General features: G+C 42.5%; 1 protein-coding gene across 2 annotated transcripts in view; it reads right to left on the minus strand.

Moving 5' to 3' along the window:
- CLMN (calmin) overlaps positions 1–19,345 on the minus strand; it is a 517,285-nt gene that overhangs the window by 124,712 nt on the left and 373,228 nt on the right. For both annotated transcript variants that reach the window (XM_086937734.1, XM_086937735.1), the window contains exons 6-7: positions 11,047–11,237; positions 143–336 (exon numbers count right to left, since the gene is read on the minus strand). In XM_086937734.1, coding sequence (XP_086793860.1) covers positions 143–336; positions 11,047–11,237 — 385 coding nt within the window. The remainder of the gene's footprint in view (positions 1–142; positions 337–11,046; positions 11,238–19,345) is intronic.

The raw sequence follows: 19,345 nt of genomic DNA on the forward strand, positions 1-19,345 counted from the left end.
TGTCAAAGGTATGCTCTTTTCAAGAAGCCGAAAACCATTAATATTGAACCTCTTAACAACAGTTTTCTTCATTAATTTCACCCTTAAACCTGTATGATATTCCAGTTTCAACCTAGATCGGAATCACAGATGCCACAATCACCTTCTGGCTCCAGAAGTCTTGGAATGTTAAGACTTTGAAATGCTATCCTGAAGGCATTCTCCAAATTGTCCCGCGGTGATCTATCCAAGGCGTCCTTCATATCCACCAAACTGGAATCGACTGCTTTGATGATGGCCAAGAAAGCAAGACCACTCCGCCAACTGGTGGCAAAGTCTTGCACTGCAACACCATACCTGGAAACAAAACAGGTATTTTACTGTGTATCAGAAAACAATTCAGAGTAGTCATATGTTAGTTTTCTAGCTCCACTATCAAGTGTACATGAGTCAAATGAGAAAAGCCTTCATCTTATAGTCAGTGTAGGGATTCATGCTATCATTATATGAATTTTAGCCATCATTACTAACAAGGGGCTTGAGGATAGCTTCTTGGAGTAAACAAAACAGTAATGTAACAAGTGCATTTCCTCTGTATCAAAAAAAGGAGAATATTTTACATCTAACAATATAAAAATATAAATAATCTAGTATGAATGAATTACTGCTCTTGAGAAATGCCACATCAAGGTGTTTTGTTCCTTATGACTGCAAAATGAATACTAAGAACATTTAGAAGCAGCTGATAGGGATTGGCTGAAAATGTTCTCAATCACAATCATTAGCATGGGCGTCGGGTAGGGGGTTGCAGTTTTAACCCCTAGCTTGCCCCTTTCTACCCCTGGCACTGCCTTTGTGACCCCTGGCCTCATAGGTGGCAAAATCAGTGCCAAGAACACAGGGGTGCCTCGCATTATCAGAGTCCGACTCTAACCTTGTTTCCTGCCCATTTGTATCGCATTAATAACATAACTTAACGTGTATTTGTAAAGCGCACATTCACCCGGAGGCACATCTTGGCACTGAATAACAGATGTTTATTGCTAGCCATGGTACTCATTTGATCGACCTCAGATGGGTGAAAGGCCGAGTGGAGCCGCCGTGATTCGAACCTGTGACCATGAGGTCGTACACAGGCCCCTGCAGTGGACACATTAGTCCACTGAGCCACCAGACTAAAAGTTTATTACTCACTGTCAGTGTAATAAAAAGGGGAGCAGCAAGATCTGGACCTTCACTGGCATCTTAGATAAGAAAAATAAAATGGTTTTAATGTATGTTGTGTGCGAGCATGTGGGTGAGAGTGAGTTTCGATGACAGAGTGTGTACATGTGTGAGCATGTATTTTTGTATATGCGATTGTGGATGTGTGTTTGCCGAAATGAGTAGGTATATGTGAGTCAGAGTAAGAGTGAGTGAGAGAATGCGAATAACTGATTCAGGGTGAGAGTGAGTGAACGAGAGTAGGTGAAAATTAATGAGTGCAATTCAGTGCTAATGATAGAATGAGTGTGAATAAGTGAATGCAAGTGAGCATGTGTTGTTATGCTTGCAGACCGGCTGTTGGACCGGGCATGCTTCTTGGTTTATAGACGGACCCCTGACAAAATGTTGGTACTGGAATAATGGAGACAGTGCTTGCATATGGGATACCCTCTGCAAAATGCTACTACTGGCACTCTGAAGGTACATTTTGGCATCCACACCCATGAAAAAGTGCCTCCTAGAGAAAATTCTTGCAATAGGTGGCACCTGTGATATATTGCTGGTGACAGCACATTGGAGAACTTCTTGGCATATGGGAAGACAACTGTGGCAAGATCATGGGGCCATCCATGACAAAATGTGGCCCTTGAAATATTATACATAAACGTTGACATAAGGGACCTCCATAGTGCAAGAGAAGCAGTATTAGGAAAAGTCCGGCACTGGTATATTGTATGTAATGTTTGGGCAAAAGGGGCCAGCAAGGCAAAATGCTGGTCCTAGCAATGGAGGTAATGCTTGACATAAGGGGGCACCCATATGACATTTTAAAACCATAATTGGGTGAACTCATGGGGACTGTCAGATTTCAGTAGTTTGGCACACCATGAAAGGACTTGAATATTTAGTTAGTGTTTTTTTTAGAGCCTATGACTTATTAACAAATGTATGTGAAAATTATGCATTAAATGCACAAGTAAAGCAAATTTATTTTCCAAACATATCTCATGGAAGAGAAACCCCCACCCATTGTTCTGCCCTAGAAGAATATATAATATTAATTATGCAATTATGTAACTTCATTAATGTTAATTATTGTGATTTCATCAGGATTAAGGTTATGTGATATCACTTCCTGGGACAATGCAAGGTCAAAATTCATATGATGTCGCTTCCTGTGACATCATTAAGGTCGAAGGGTATACAATGTCACTCCCACTGGCATTATGATGAAGCGACGTCCATGATCATTAGCACCTGGAGTGGCACCTTGGAAGATGGCCATCCAGTCAGAATGCTCTTGTTGCTGGCTAGGCCGAATGTTACAGGCCTGAATATTGAGTAGTCTGTGGCTGCCAGCTCCGAACGTGCCTCTACTCTGCTGAGGGCAATCTCTGTTCAAAATAGGGAGTGTTATGGGAGCAGGAGCTGTCTGTCACCTGAGTGATTGGGTGATGAAAACATCTCTCTTCTCTCACGGTGCTTATTTAGTCTTTTCTGAAGCAGCCGGTTCACACATCAGCAACGGCTCCTCCTATTTATTCTTCTTAGAGAGGATCCAATCAGCAAAAGACAAGTAGAAAAAAAATTTTTTTTTTTTTTTTTTACAGACCAGATCGACTACTGAGCGGGGAGAAGTTGTGCCTGCCTGGACTGCTCCACCGCCGCACCGTTGGGGGAAACCACAATCTCCATCCCCCCCCCCACAATACCATACGCGCACATAAGTGTGACACCTACCTTCAGCAGTTGTAGCCACTGTGCCCACTACGGAGGAGGTAGAAGCTGTGCCTACCTGGACTGCTCCACCGCTTCCTTGCTGGGGGAAACTAAAATCCCCTTCATTGCCCAAGATGCCATACGCGCACATAAGCGCAACGCCAACCCGCAGCGCTGGATGCACACAGGGACGTGCCTGAGCCAAAGGCAGGTCCTTCCACGCCTGTCCAAGCCTGGACGAGGCCAAGCTGGGCCAGGCCCCCCTCTATCTTTGTTAGTCTAGAGCTTGGTATTTGGACTATCTCATCTTAAGACAACGGGCAAACGGAAGGCCATAGTTGGAGAAAAAGGGGCCGAGATCATTAACAGAATGGACTCCTTCTTTACCATGGTGACTGACATCTTATCCAAAGAGATAAAACTCATAGACTTCCCCCGCAAACAATGGATTTCTTGAACTATGCCCCAATGCCCATGTGTGATGACCACCTCTTACCCCAATGCACTAACGTTACTAGCCAAAGTAATAGCCCCTTAATTATTAGCAGAGGGGAAATTGGCTCCCCTATGGAACCACCAGTCAAGCACGAAAGAGGGGAGTATGAGCCAATAAGGCCACAATTATGAAGGCAAGGGATGACACATTAACAAGGGCTGGAGCAACATGGGGTACTAAGCCATGGGAGGAGGACCTGTGGTCAAGAATGGAGCAGGTCATTACCTCACGATTACAACCTGTCCTTGACAAACTGATAAAAACTGAAGAAGATTTAGCCACACTTATGAAACCAGGGTTTAGAAACCAATGGGGAGGGAACACAGCAATGGGGTGTATACAGGAATTGGCAAGGGATAATGAACTGCCTTCATCTCAGCCCTCGTGTGTGACCGAGCACCCCAAATTACATCATGAGAAAGTGGTAACCCAAGGGGATCCTGAGGGGAGAGGTGGCTCCTTTAAACCCAACTCCCAACTTACGATAAGCAACACCGCAAGAGTAGCATCAATATCTAGGCAACGACCCCACCTTACCCACCTCACTCCTCCTCCATTTAGATGCGGTAGTGCACTAGAGGATACACCAGCAACAAGAGGATCGAGGGCAACTAAACAATCTAGACCGGGAAACATGACTGGAGGAGGAGAACAGAGGAAAGACAAGCGGGTGGCAATAGGTAGAAGACCTATATGAGGCTAGATTTGCTCCCAGCAGTTTGCCCATATGCTGTCATCTTAGCAAATAACCCAGAGCTGAGCAAAACCCAGACAAAGTCCACAGAGCAATTGATGTTTAAAGCTTTACATTGGATGACCAAGAATGCTAAAGGGGGTCATGACCTTTCAAGATATATCATCATGGCGAGCACCCTGCACTCATCACGTGGTCAAAGACAAGAAGCATGGACTCTGCCGCCTTCATATGTAAGAATATGCTCCCACAACCTCCTGTCCCCCAAAACCTACCTCTATGCCTTCTGCCGACCACCCGGATGACTGTAATAGTCAGTACATGCGCCCACCTCAGAGGGACCTGCTGCAAATGGTCCAGAAACGCACCTCTGTGGTCACATCAAGTCTGCACTATCTGGCTACCCGCAAACAAGATGAGCCAATTCAAGGTCACCCGTGCTGCCAAGAAAACCTTCCATGGCCAAGCCGCAGTGCTTTCATCCTCCGCCGAGCAGCTGGGAGAGGCAGGTGCAGTCGAAGTCTCAGGGCGATTACTTTCATGCAGGAATGCATACCAGGGGAGATGTATGCGGTAAAAGAGGAGACTGCTTAGTTTTTAGATAACTGGTTTAGGTGTCTGGCAGCCCTTAAGGTTTGGGGGGTCGATTTCTCGCACGACCGTCGTGCTAGGGAATGCACTAGGGAGATAAGGTAGTGACTCAGTTTTCATCATTGCACTGATACTGGTTACGTTGAACTGGCTAAGTGTGCTTTATTACCCTCGCTCACTCTGCACCCTGATCAGCTCCGACGAAGGTCCACCCACCTCACTCCATGTGCGGGGGTGGTGGTTGGGGAGGGGTGAACTCTAGCTGGGACAGCAGGGTGTGTCTCTGAGCCCCGCACGCGTTTCCATGGCTCGCGTATTACATGATATGGGTTATTCATTAGCAGCACCTAGGGCACGGGGTCAGTTTCAAGGGCAGCGGAAAACCTAGTTTATTCCTCTTTATAACATAACTCGGTGCATGAACGCACCTACGGCACAGGTCTCAGGGGCGTAATGAAGGCCCTTGCCGCCCATGCAGTGCAAGGGGCGCCCCTAACCCTTCAAGGGCCACCAAATCCTTCTGCGGGGCCCCATTCCGTCCAAGGCCAATGAATATCTGTGAGATATGGGAGAGTCAGGGGCCCTTCTTCTCATTCTGCAAGGGAGCCCCATCATATTACACACACCATTGACAGGTCTGTGCAGACCCCCTGGGGGCGGAACGCGAGGATTCATAGGGCAGCCTTTAATCCTTCTTAAAAGGAATAAAGGCTGCCCTATGGGGGTAGCCAGGACTTTTAAATACCCACCACCCCCTCTTAGAACCATTCCTGTATTGACATTGAGAAATTGTCTCTACCTCAAACAGTTAAAAAGTTACAAAAATGTGGCAAACTGACCCAAGGGAGAAGACTGCATGTTCGAGTAGCAGGTAAATTCGGATCCCTAATTACTAAAGGGACCGATAACGATAATATCGCCCAACGAGACAAACAACTGTCCAGGGAAGATCTGTTAACAGAACAAAGCGGTCCCTCTACTACGCATTTGGTTCTTGCCAAAAGGGAAAATACAGAGAAGGTCCACGCACAAGATATAATCAGTCTTGAAACAGGAGCGCATTATGCTTATTGCGACCCCCGCTATATCAAACAGGAAGTTTTAACAAAAAGGCGTCCCCATCAAATCTGGGTTTTTATCGATATTCTCAGCATAAAGATTATGAAAGAGTACAACTAAGGGAGTCTCTCTTATTAAAGCAGGTGACTGCATGAAAATATTTAACAAGAGACAGTGTGTTTATATACACGAGTCTTGAGAAAGATGGATTTATAAGGCTTTTCCCATCGAAACGCGTTGATGCTATATTTTGCTACACAATCCGCCCATGGGGCATTGGTGAAAGAAAGCTAAATACAGATTGCATATTTCCATGCCTTTGATATGATATTATGACGGATGTGTAAACTGTTAAGACTGAAATTTTCTATCTAGCCCTTGTTTTTTTTCACTCTTTTTATATTTTCATGCATATTGTGACAAATATTTTGAATTTATTGTTTTTATGACCTTTTGTGATATCAAATGTACTGATTGATGGGTTATTCCCGTGTTTTTAATGAGAAATTTTGCTATGTGAACAATAAATGTATGTAATATATGTTTTTAATACAAAGTGTTGAAGTGGCTTCCCTATTATATATGGTCTAATCTTGAAATGTGTGGATAGTGAGGAATGTGAATGAGAGTGCATAAGGGTGAGTGTTACTTGAGGACAGGTTCTACTCAGTTATAAAATCTACCCAAGGGGATCTTTCTTTTTTCAACATGTATTGCTGCACAGTGGATGGCCCTTTGCAAAGCTGGCCTGGTCACCTTTCTGTTGCCTATTGCTATATTTGGGTGTTAAGTAGGTAATGAGGTACAACCAAAGCCCAGACAGTGGCGCCAAGTTTAAAAATGCGGATATAATGAAGTAATACTATTACAAAAGGTGCTGCATTATGCTGCATAATTTGCATATTATTGCTGCATAATTTACTCAATCCTAAAGCATAATTTGTCCCTCTCCTTCCGCATAATTGCAGTGGCCCTGCCTATAACTGAGAGAATGGTGTTGTCTCCATGGTCGATCAGTTACTAGATAGGCCTATGGTTGTTTACCTAGGTGCAGCCATCAAACTGAGACAGAAGTCTTCAGCGTAGTCCATACTGGCTGCAGCTTTGTGTATTGTTTGTGGAGGCAATCGTGAAGCTGTTGAGATATTGCAGGCTATTAGGAACAATTGTGAAAGGCACATGAAAGGACCCAGACTGCATATCACCTGTCCGATGGGTGCCCAGAGATGGAAACGGATGACTCGGCTGAGTAGATGGGGGTTAATCAGAGAATGGACAGTGCAGGAAGCACAATAGGAATTGGTTGGACTCTCACATGTGGCAATGGGCATCCCTCCAAGGACAAGTATTTGCAAGGCAAATGGTCTCGCTTTTGCGAGAGTTTGAGCTATTCGCATTGTAAATGACAATGCCTTTTATTTATTTGTTTTGAAAACTTGCAAGAGGGGCGTAAACATGCGCTCTGTACTTATAGCCTTTACTTATGAGAAGCAAGGCTGGCAATAACTGCACCAATTTTACTGCCAGCCTTGCTTCTCTTAAGCAAGGACTATCTGTACAAAGTGCATGTTTACGCACCGCGCCTTTGCTCCGCCCATTCCCACCGGTGGCTAGAACGCGCAGCAGCGCACATTCGCCTCGCTGCCGCTGATATGCTCCCTCTCCCCCGCTCCTCTGGGGTGCGCGCGCACCACTAGTTTTAAGAGGCTTCAAGTACTAGTCAACTGTAATATAAAAGGTCAGGTAACGTTCATCAGCTTTCTTTGTGAATTCTGAGAATAGCAGTTTTTGTATCCCAGCAGCCAGAATAGAATGTTAACGGTCACTATTTACTATTAGTATAGGATGTATCAGTTGACTGTATACTTACAGTGGAGAAGGATTTTCGTTTTACTGCCGACCGCGCGATTGTGAGGTGGAGTTTGCTTTTGGGTTATTTTACTGCACCGTAAACTAGACTGTACGTTAGGCATCATTGGGTCTGCAATACCCCCCCTGAACTCAGGTCCCCGTTTCTTCTTTCAGATTGATTGCCAAAGCCTGGGTCACTAATTGACTTGCCCCATGCTACTGGTCGTTTCATATTGGACATTACTGGTACGTACGACAGGTATTAATACTCGTTGTCAGGACTATACAATTTATCGATATGACTACAGTTATATGCAAAACCTTCTTGCTCTGCAGATTCATGAATACGATTGACGACAACACCTGCTGCACTTGAAGCACTTGATTGCAATATTACAGATTGGGATCTTGGGAGCACCCCCATGTAAGTCCCGTTACGATTGTGGGGCTTCATCTTTGTTCTGACAGATTGAGGGTCGTATGACTTTTCTTTTTAATTTCAGTTTTTGATTTTTTCCTTATTTGTCAGATGCTTTGAAAGAGTAGCTATACTTTATGAATGAGGTAAGAGGCTGGAGCACTAGCTGGGTACGTTCATGCTTGGGTAGTACATTCTAGGATTTGGATAGTAAGAGAATGTGTTTTCTATCTTGTTTTTTATAGATCTTGATGGTCCTGAGGAGAGCCCTGACAATTACAGGGTTCAAAACGCGTCAACCTTGCGCCCTCTTAAGTCAAGCAAACATAGTTCAATTGACTGGTTGTTTATAATGCACATTAAGATTTTTGTTTAATCGTGTTTAATGTAGTTTTGTGCATTGTTGTCTTTCGTGTTGGTTCTAAAGCTGTTGTGTTGTTTGGCTGAGTGAGTCTCGTTGTCCTCCGCAGGGAGCCTATTTTGAATAATTGTAAATCCAGGTGGGCTTTTCCCTTGGGTGAATCTGATGAATGCGTGAAGTGGATTATATATCGGGATTTAGTGTGGAATGGCTGATAGAGAGTATTGAGTGTTTGGGGTGTCTTTTGTCTAGTAGTGAATTTGAAAAATAAGAGGTGTTGTTTTGTTGTATATTGTTCATGGGTTAATCATGTTTATCTGTTTGTATTTATTGAAAAATAAGACTTAGGGGCCTATTATGATTGTGGAATTTCCGCATCCTCCGGGCCGGCGGAAGCCACCGCCGGCCCGGAGGATGCGGAAAAACCGCAGCGGACCCACCAAAGACCCACCGCCACATTAGGATGGCTGGTGGGTGGTGGGTCTTGGTTTCAGTCCGCAGCTTTTCCGCCGCGGTTGGCTTACAACTGCGGCGGAAAAGCCCTAATATGGTGGCGGTGTCTTCCAGACACCGCTAGCCGTATTAGGATTGATGCCAAGATATGCTTTTCCGCTGTGGGTTTTCCGCCGTGGAAAAGCATACGGATCTTCACTGCGGGGGCCCGTTGCGGGCCCCCTAGGTGAAGGGGGGGATGGGGGGTGCACATGAGGGGGTGCCTATGGTACCCCCCTGCATTTGTATGCAGAAAGCGGCAGGCACCGCACGGTGCCTGCCACTTTCTACATACAAATGCAATGCGTGCATTTTTAACATTGCTGCGGGTGCAGCTTGAAGCCGCACCCGCCGCACCCGCCGCAATGCTAAAAATAGAGGATGTGACCACCAAGGTGGCGGTCACATCCTAATTGCACAGGAGGGAATGCCGCAGCCCATGCGGACGTTCCCTCATCCTCAGTGATCGCAGACGGACTCAAGTCCGTCCGCGACCATAATTGGCCCCTAAGTGTTGAAAACAAAATACATTTGAGAAATTAACTTTTCGTGGGACCAATGATATATTTACATTGGCATCAGAAGTAAATACTATTATCAAATGGAGCTCAATACTGGCATTTGTGTTGGTTTGTTAAGATGCAGAGGCCATCAGTTTGAATACCTATGCAAGTCACTAATCTGTTGTTCTGTTGCAGTAGAAGGATGTTGTCTGCAGGAAAGTGAGTTTCCACGCCTTAAAAAACCGTACTGTGGTGAATATTCTATTAGTCCATTGCATAATGAACTCCCAACTCTAACGTACCTTTGGGTACTTTATAAGAGCTTTAGTTCAATACTTAACTGAGGTACAGGTGAAGGACTGATTTGACCAGGTGTTTGTCAGCATGTCTGTGATTGGAGATTTTTGTCTCTACAGATGCCATTGGTGGTCTTCCTTACATAACTTAGTGCACAAAAATACTAAAGGTAGTGGGAGAATATTTAATTTAACTTAACTATTTTATTTTACAATTTCTAGTTTTTGTTTTGCGAGGGCCCAGCATACGTTTTCGCTGGACTGTTGCTTGTTCAAAAACAAATAATTTGGATATTTATAGAGGCTTTTGGTCAGTGGTCTTCATCCGTTGCTATGCTAAATAGACAGTCACACTTTGCTCTCACAAGCACCGCATATGGCACTGGGCAAATGTTTCAGCTCACTTCAGCCCTTATCTCTTGTCTCTGGAGATGAAATTAGTGGTCCTCCTTACATAACTTAGCGCACTTCAGCGCTAGAGGTAGATGGAGAATATTTTAATTCACTTTATTTTATTTTTTTACAATTTCTAGTTATTTTTGTTTTTGCAAGGGCCTAACAGTTAATGCACAACGGTGCCGTGAAGCTGGCTTGTCCTGATGTGCGCAGATACTTAGGTATTATTTTACCCGTCTAAATTGGCTGACTGCTATTTTGGGATGATAAAATAATAACAAAGTACATGAAAAAGCCATTTTAAACCATTCACAGATGTCCGCCCCTGAATGCATGTGTGAGATCAGCCATGTTTGAAAAGTTTTTGCTGTAAGTATAACAATAAAAACCGAATATGCCCACTAATATGGGTGCATGTATTGTATCACATTGTAATTGCATTTATTTAGCCTTTACTACCCCTGGCGAGGCGTTATTTAGATTGAGAAAGATGGTGGAGGGATTGAAAAAGGAAAAGGTTTTCATTTATATGTACACAGTCTGGCAGACATCTTGGAATGGAGTCTCAAAAGTTAACAATTATCATCAATAATCATTTCAAAATGGACGTTTGTGTGTGCATTTGTGTGCATGCACATTTATCCCCCTTGAATATTTTTCCATTTCTTTATCATTCTTTATGGTTCTAAGATGGGTGACGTCCTTTCAATGAGTAGGTCACCTTCAAATGGTAAATAACGATAAAAGTATTTCAAACAAATTCCAATTTGGCCACCCACTCATGTGTATGCATGGACAAGCATTTTCAGTGCTATTGAAATAATTTATTGTTGACTATTGGTTGCTCGTGTGAGCAACATAAGCATTAGCAAATCTGAGGCCAGACCGACTGGCTTTGCCAATGCCTTATTTGTAATGTTGGTGGGTGGCTGATCTTAGTCCATTAACCAAGGTTTTGTCTGTAAATAAAATCTATAATGCTTACTTTCTTGTTCTTTGTTGAACCCAATGCAAAAGGGCTCTAATTGCTTTTCTCTGGTCTTTTATAGTAAGAGACATGTTTCTTTCTGTGTTCGGAGTGCTTGGGTGAGATGTATCAGAGTCCGTTCCACTGGGAAAAGATGACAAACTGGAAGACGAGGACATATGATTAAGGTTTCCTGTAAGTTCTTTGATCTGTAAGAGAGGGAAATATAAGGACACATTTAACTACCACTATGATACAGAAGTGTCATTCACAATTAGCCACAAAGAAAAGTAAAGTAGGATCAGGGAAGCAAATGGGTACATTTTGAAACACCCTCTACTACTGCTTCCAAGTATACTTACTACTAGCTGATAGGACGTGATGCTTTTCACTGATGTGTCTGCAAATTCCCATCATCCAGGCAGGTTTCTGCGCAGTGGGGAGGAAGGGATTATGGAGAGTGTTGGGTGGGCCATGAATACCACTAGGGATGTTGGCAGGGACCATGCCCTCACCTAGGTGTTGCCCTGAGCAAAGATCTAGCCAGTTTCCTTAGGAGTAGTCCTGTAAAAGAATGTTGCCTATTCCATTTGGTGTTGCTATTATATGCAGGTGGTTTCAAAAGAGTTTCTGAGTGAAGTATGTATTCGCTAAATAACACCTTCAGATTTAGTTCAGGTAAGACTGAAATTCACCTAAAGGCTATTATTCAATTTGGTGAGCGAGGTCTGGTTCCACATGCTTTTTTTCTAACCAACGTTATTGGCATTACCAACAATAAAGTGACGTTTTCAGTAGAAAATGCAACATTTTAGATCATTCGAGATTCTGGAGTACACAATTGTGTGCAGAAATGTTTACCAATGCGAAGTCATAGTATAAATACTGTGTCTGACCAATGTTCATGTAGTCAATGAACACCTCTACATTAATTGATTCGTTTGTTAACTGTACCTGCAACTGTGTCAACCTCAATATCTGTCCCTTTATTTAAGTTACTGTGTCACCCTCAATATCTGTCTCTTTATTTAAGGAGCTGTGTCACTCTCAGTATCTGTCCCTTTATTTAAGGATCTTACTGATAAATGCTCCCTAGGGAGAGGGTGCAGCAGTACTATCTGGCGTGCTCTCAATGAAGCAACTGGACAGCTTATTTATTGATACTAAAGATCGAACTGATTTCTCATTAGATTAGAAACACTCTAAGATTGTTGCTCTGGACCCCCACCACCACCGCATCATTGACTTGTTCTAATCTTGGAGGTACCTACAAGTTGCACCACTGTAGTCTAAAGCTTCTGAATATTGCTTTTTCAAATCAGAAATTCATCCCTCTCCCTCCATGACACCGCCCTCAGCTTTACTCAAACCTTAGTAATGTAGTGATGCTTCAGTACCTACTTGTTCTATCCCTTAAGAGAAGCTCGGGTGTTTTCTATGGTCTTGGGGATCATCTCTGTGGAGGTCCTGGTCCCATAGAATCCTGCCTTCCCCACAGTAGTGCAAGTATAAACAGTATCAGGAGGGAGGGGGAACCTTAGTGAATTTATTTATCTTGATCCTGTGGGTCGTCTGGTCCTCTTTGTCATTCACCCTTCCCTTTCTCCTGGTCTAATCTTCAGACCTGTCTTTGCAGGGAGACCCTACAGGCAAAGACAGAATACACTCCTGCAGTTTGTCGATGTGCCATATATCTAGAATTTAAGAAGAAGAAACAACAACAAAAGGGGGAGGAGAGAAGAAAGTTTAAGAAGAAAGAGGAAAGGAAAGGAAGGGGAGATACTACTAATAAGAGGCAGTAATCTAGAGCAAATGAGAGGGGGTAATTTAAGATGTGTAAGCACAAGACAGGCAGGACGGCTAAGAGCAACTAGAAAATATAATTTCATGGTTCACCCAAAGTTGAAATGATACGCGCCAAGGGAGGTGGCAAAGGGCAGGGGCTGGCGGGGAAAAGAAGAAGCAAAAGAAAATCTCACATCTACTCAGGCTAGTTGAGCCACTTTCTGAAACCCTTGAGCAGAAGGAAATGCCCCAGATAACCACCACAGGCATTTCTGCCTTGTCTATGTATGCTGGATTATGATAACCCTATGGCCAGGTACCAACCAGCATGTTTGCCTCTTGGAAAAAACTAAATGTAGCGTCCTACAAGCCACATTATTTGCTAATAACCGATCCACAGAGAGAGTGGGTTCTGCTGCGTGTAAGTCAGAACTCAACATTCTAAGCCTGTCTTCAACTAATCCACCCACCGCTTACATCACAGGAATACAAAGAGTTTGGGAACCAAAAGAGTTTCATCATCTCTTTATCTAGAAGACACTACATCTCCTGCTTTGTTAAATAAAAAGTTATACTTTTTCAAAATAGGCAAACAACTAAATAGGTGAATTAATACACCAACAAATACATGAAAAATACTCAGATGATTATAGATATACAGACAATTATAATTCTTCAATTAATCATCGTGGCACATGAATCAAACGTTCTGATTTGGTCACTGGAAACCAGGAACTTGCACTCGAAGTGTCAGTGATCTGCACAGGTGAAGTGGAATTATCAGCTGCCACAGAGTTATGGATGTATGACGTTACAACGCATGCTTTTACCACGCATGCCTTTACAACGCGGTTTTTACAATGTATGCCTTTACAATACGTAGTGCTTTGGGGCGCTGGATAGTGAATAGTTTAATTTACTATTCCAACTCCAGTCCCCGTGGATAGTAGGGAATGTGTTAGATAGTAAGTTAAACCTATTCCCTATCCTAGAGCGCCCCCCAGCGCAATGCGTTGTAATGGTTTGCGTTGTAAAAGTTGCGTCGTAATGGTAGTGCGTTGTAAAAGTTTTGTTGTAAAGGTTGTTTACCGTTGAAAGTGAGAGGAGTCTCTTGTAAGGGAGTTCAGAGGATGCTGGGCAGTCACCAAATGTCTTTTGGTATTAGTGATGATAAATGGTTCAGCCTTAAAAGGAGCCTCAGACTTTCTTTTTCTGTGTTGTTTTACAAGCACTGAATCTCCTCTTGCAAAGATGACGTCTTTTACGTGAACGTCGCCTGTCAACATATATTATCATCTTCTGTTTGCAACCAAAGTCCAGAGTATGAATGTCTCCCTTATTCTTGGTTCTGAGGTTAGTCCCTTGGGGCAGCTTGGTCGTCATGGCTCTTCCAAACATGAGAGTTGCATGGCTTCCCCTTGTCCTTGAGTGAGCGGTCAAATGGTAAGCTCAAGAGTAGACTTCAAAGCACCTTTGAGGTCAAGCTTTTCCAATGCAGCTTTCTTTAGAGTACTCATGAAACATTCCACCAGACCATTGGCCTGGACCCCAGAGGAGTACTTTTTTGATGCTTTATATCGAGGTGATTTCGAAAGTCTTTGAATTCTCGACAATTAAAAGGTGGGCTGTTGTCAAACTTTATGATTGCTGGTACACCCCATGTTGCAAATATGCCATCTAACTTTTGAGTAACCTTTTCATGTGTAGAAGATGAAAAGCCTTCTACCATAGGAAAACAGGAGTATTCATCCACAATGACAAGAAGACAAACAGGAGTATTCATCAACAATGACAAGAAGACAATGTCCATTCTTACAAGGACCAAAGAAATCAATAACAATTCTCTCCCACGAATGATGTGGCACGGACATATTCAAAGATATCTGAATGACTTGAGATGAAAGACATTTGTATATATGACTAGTCCTTAGTTCTTTTTCGACCATTTCGACGAGTTATAGAAATCAAACTCAGTTGCGGAGAGCTGTTTTGGTGTCATCTATTCCTCAATGGCCCACATGGGCAATGTCGATCTCTTCTTGTTGTAGACTCTTGGGAATCACAATTTGGGTACCTCACAGAATGAAGCCTTCTTAAATCACTGAAAGTTCATCTCTTACAATTTGAACTTCAAGTACTCACTGTCATTAGTAAGAGGCCTAGAGTGCAGGTCCCACGAGTGATGAGCAATAATGTCTATTGATTTTAACATGCCACTATCTTGACTTGTGGCAGTGACAATTTGTTCTAAAGACATGGCATCTGATTTAATTGAGTTCACAATAAAATTGATGCAAGCCTACGTTGTCTTAGATGAGGGACCAGGAAACTGCAATGGAACTCTGGAAAAATAATCAGCAAAGTTCAGATATTTCACTGGACAATGGTTAATTTTCAAGTTGTATTCTTGCGACCTCAAATGCCAACGTTAAATTCCAGGAGGCATTTAGGCTTTAGGATTGCCAAATATCATCAACAGTGCTTGATGTACAGTCACTACTGTGAAAGGCTTTCCAAATAAAAACACATGGAAATATTCACACACCCAGACCAATTCCAAACTTTCTTTCTCAGGTTGCGAGTAAGCACATTCTGTTTGTGACTGGCCACAATATGTCTCCGAGCATTTAACTATCCACAGTGCTATGGCAGGACTGCACCAAACTCAACAGGGCTAGTGTCAACTACAACCTATGTATGAAGTAAGCTATTTCCGTCTCACAAGCTTGATTGACTTTTTGGAAGCTCTTCTAACATTTACGTGTTTAATGAAAAGACACATTCTTTTTCATCAGTTCACCTAACAGTGCACTGACCGTAGGAAAGTCTTGTATATATCTAGAACAGTAACAGGCCATTCCAGGAAATGATTGTACCATAGAAATGTCCTGTGGGGGACTGGCAGTAGACAGCACTTGCACTTTAGCTGGATCAGGTTTCATACCCCCATAAGAAAATACATGGCCAAAAAATGTCGAGCTTTTCTTAGGGAATTTACATTTGCTAGTATTTAGAGTTAAACCTGCATCGTTCAGCAAACTACAAACTTGTATAAGAGCTCTGTTATTCTTTTTCTGTGTAGCTTCGGAAACTAAGATGTCATTGCAGTGGTTAAATGCATTTACTACAGGCTGTGTGATATGTCCAATGATGTCTTGGAAAAGTTCTACAGCAGAGGATACGCCAAAACTCAATTGATTGTAGAGAAACAGACCAATATGCATAGAAAAGTTTGCAATGTACCTGGATTTTTTTTCAAGTTCCAATTGATGATATCCTTTATTTAAGTTGCTTCAAGTGAAGAACTTTATACCATTCAGTCGTGTTATCATATCAGTAATGTAAGGACCTGGATGTCTCCGTCGCTCAAGTGACTTTTTTGCCTGATGCATGGCAACACATATGCGTAAAGCTACTTCACTATTTTAGGCAGTGCTACAATGGGGGAAACCGATGGCATTGGACCAGTGGAGCCTTCAATTATGTAATGTTTAAGCAAGTAATTAAGTTTGTTTTCACAGCCTCTTGCACGTGTAATGCAATGCATCTGCGTGCAATATGGTGAACATCCTAATTTATATGCAACTTTACTTTACTCGTGAAATAATGAAGGATTTTGATGCACAATTTCATGATTGGCGTTCATATTATAGTTCATGGATAACAGTCCCATATCAGTTGCAGTGTTACAACTCTACAAACAGGCACTAAAGGCTGTTCCTTGAAGTTTATGAATAGGTGCTTGTAACAAAGTTATGTTATGTTTCATCGTAGCTTCAAAAGAGCCTGGACTCCTAAGGGCCTAGAGGCAGCCCATGTGTATACCTTCGTCTTTGATTTCATAAGTTGAGGTAACAGAGATAACTCTTGAGACTTCTCCTCATGCATGATATTTATCAATGCACCACTGTCAATTATAAATGCTATCAAACACACATTTATCTTTAAAACAATCTTCGGACAATGTTTGAATGTTTGTGTTGCCTTTTTGTGACAATTTTTCTTCACATTGAATTTTTCAGAAATAAACATCAACATTTGCACAATTGTCATTGTCACTTTCACTGGAAACAGATACTGAGGAACTCTTTGTTGATGATTTGGATGATGATCAACTTCATTTAGTAGTGATTCGCCTCAGTTGGTGTGACCATTTGACCTTATGGAAGTTCGTCGAACGTCACTGAAAGGGCATTCGTCGGCCATTTTATTTTCACGCTGTGACGCACTTACTGTTCTCTTCGCCTTGCAATCCATCCTGAAATGGGTTCGCTTTACTATAGTCGATGCATATTTGTCTGATTACAGGACATTTGCCTTCTTGTGGATATGACGTTGCACATCTGTAACATGTTTTCTTCTTCTATGGAGCTATCACCTTATTCTTTGGCTTCCTCTTCATGTTAATGACTGATGCCCTGAGGGTACCTATGTCTCCATGTCAGTCGTTTGATGATCAGTATGCTCTTCAGCATGAGCAGCCTTGAGGACTTAATCTAACCTCAGAGTTTCCTTCAGCATTCATTGTCAAAAGGAATCTGACAAACATCCATTGATTACTCTAAGGCGGGTAACTTTCTCATCATTAAACTGAATGAACTTGCAGTGCCTCACCAGAGAATCCAGTCTCTCAACAATCTCATCGATGGTTTCACCCTGGTCTCTGGCATTCTTTTTTTTTAACTCTTTTTATTGGGTACATGACTTGTCTCTGGCATTCTTGACTGAATATGTATCTTTTATAATCCATATTTGGTATTTAATTAAATTTGACATTCAAGACTGTTTTAATGTGATCATATGTCACTTCAAGTGGTAACTTTTTCATGGCTTCTTTCACTCCTCATCTGCTATGTTCTTCAGATACTTTATGGTCTTTTTATGATCTTTTTCATTTATTGCATCTATAAAATCTTCGAAAATCTCCATCATTCCAGTCCATCTATTGCTAATATTGTGTTTTTTGGCAGTATCAAATGCAGATGGTGGTTTCAAGATTACAGCAGCAGTATACATATTGGTGGACAGTAGTGGGTTCTCCTGTGCTTCTTGTGGATCTCAATCAGGCAGAGCTTCTCTAGCACCTTGTGATGTGCTGGCTCCAGGGTCAACTTTATTGACTTTTGGAGCTTGGATCTCACCCTGGCTCTCTATCGGAGCTCCTTGCTTGAGGGCAACCGAGGGAGTTGTTCAGGGCCCCTAAGGGACAGCTTTAGTGGTGGGTTGCACAGCTGTCAAACACAACCTCTATGACCCTCCTTCTGGGTTGCTCCACAGCTCATCGTAGAACAATGATTGGTTAATGGTTTCGGTAAGTAGATAAACCTTGCATACCACTAACTAGTCCATGAAAGCAGATAACGTTATGATATTTGGTCAGCTTCATGCCTAAATGTTTCTTTGCAAACATCTTGTTAATCTCTGCTTCATAGCACATGTATTTCAGTTTAATCTGTATTGAACTATTGTTCTGCCCTGCTTTTGTAACTTGGTTAATTCACCATTAGCCTTCTTATTTCATTTATCGTATGGCACAGAACATGTTTATTGTTACCATTTCATTTAGATTCTGGCCCCCGACATGCAGACTTTCAATGTTGCTTTCTTTATCTTCAAGCATTTACATAGGCTGGTGTTGCACTGAGACTCCACCAATGCCAAAATTGATTATATACTGCGACTGCGGCACATGTGGCAAACACGAACAGTTTGCTGGACCATGACACACTCTTTCGAAGAGAGGTTTCGGTCTATGGGCTTCGTATCCCCTATCTCGTCACTAGTTGTAGGGCCCTACCAGCCACGGTACTCATCAAGAACCAAACCATTGATGGAGAGTAGTTGTATGTATCTTTATTCTGCTCTAAGTCAGAACTCAACATTCTAAGCCTGTCTTCAACTCATCCCTCCAACGCTTACATCACAGGCCTACAGTGTACAGTGGGACACCAATAGAGTTTCAGCATTTCTTTATTTAGAAGACAATACATTAAAGATCAGGCTCCTGCTAAAAAAACTAATGTGTGGGCATCAGTCGGTATTTCAGTTACACGTTTTCATGTTCATGCCCTTGTCCATACCGAAACAGATAGAGAAACTTGGTTAACAGGTCCTCTGCAAGAACCAGGTCTGAGCTAGGCCAGCCTGCTAACCTTCCCAAAAAGCTGCAACATGCACTTGGAAATTATAATTCCTTCTGCCCGAATGAAATCAATGACAATGGAGCTGATCAACACACTTCCTGAAACACCATCTGCTCTCATACGCACCCCACAATAATAAAGACTACTTAACTGTATGGCTAGCCTGATAATGGATATAGTCAATTCTCTCAGTAGTCAGATAATGGATATAGTCAATACTCCAGATTGATCAGCTAGATAAATCAATGACCAGATCTACAGATGTGCCGTATTACTTATCCAATAATTCGTGTAAGCCCATTCAACAAAAAACAATTCATTATGCAACCCTTGTGCTACAAGCAAGCTCAAAGTACAGCCCACTGTTTCAATTGAGTGACTTAGAGGAA

This window comes from Lissotriton vulgaris, chromosome 9 (assembly GCF_964263255.1).
Source record: "Lissotriton vulgaris chromosome 9, aLisVul1.2, whole genome shotgun sequence".
In the NCBI taxonomy this organism is placed as follows: domain Eukaryota; kingdom Metazoa; phylum Chordata; class Amphibia; order Caudata; family Salamandridae; genus Lissotriton; species Lissotriton vulgaris.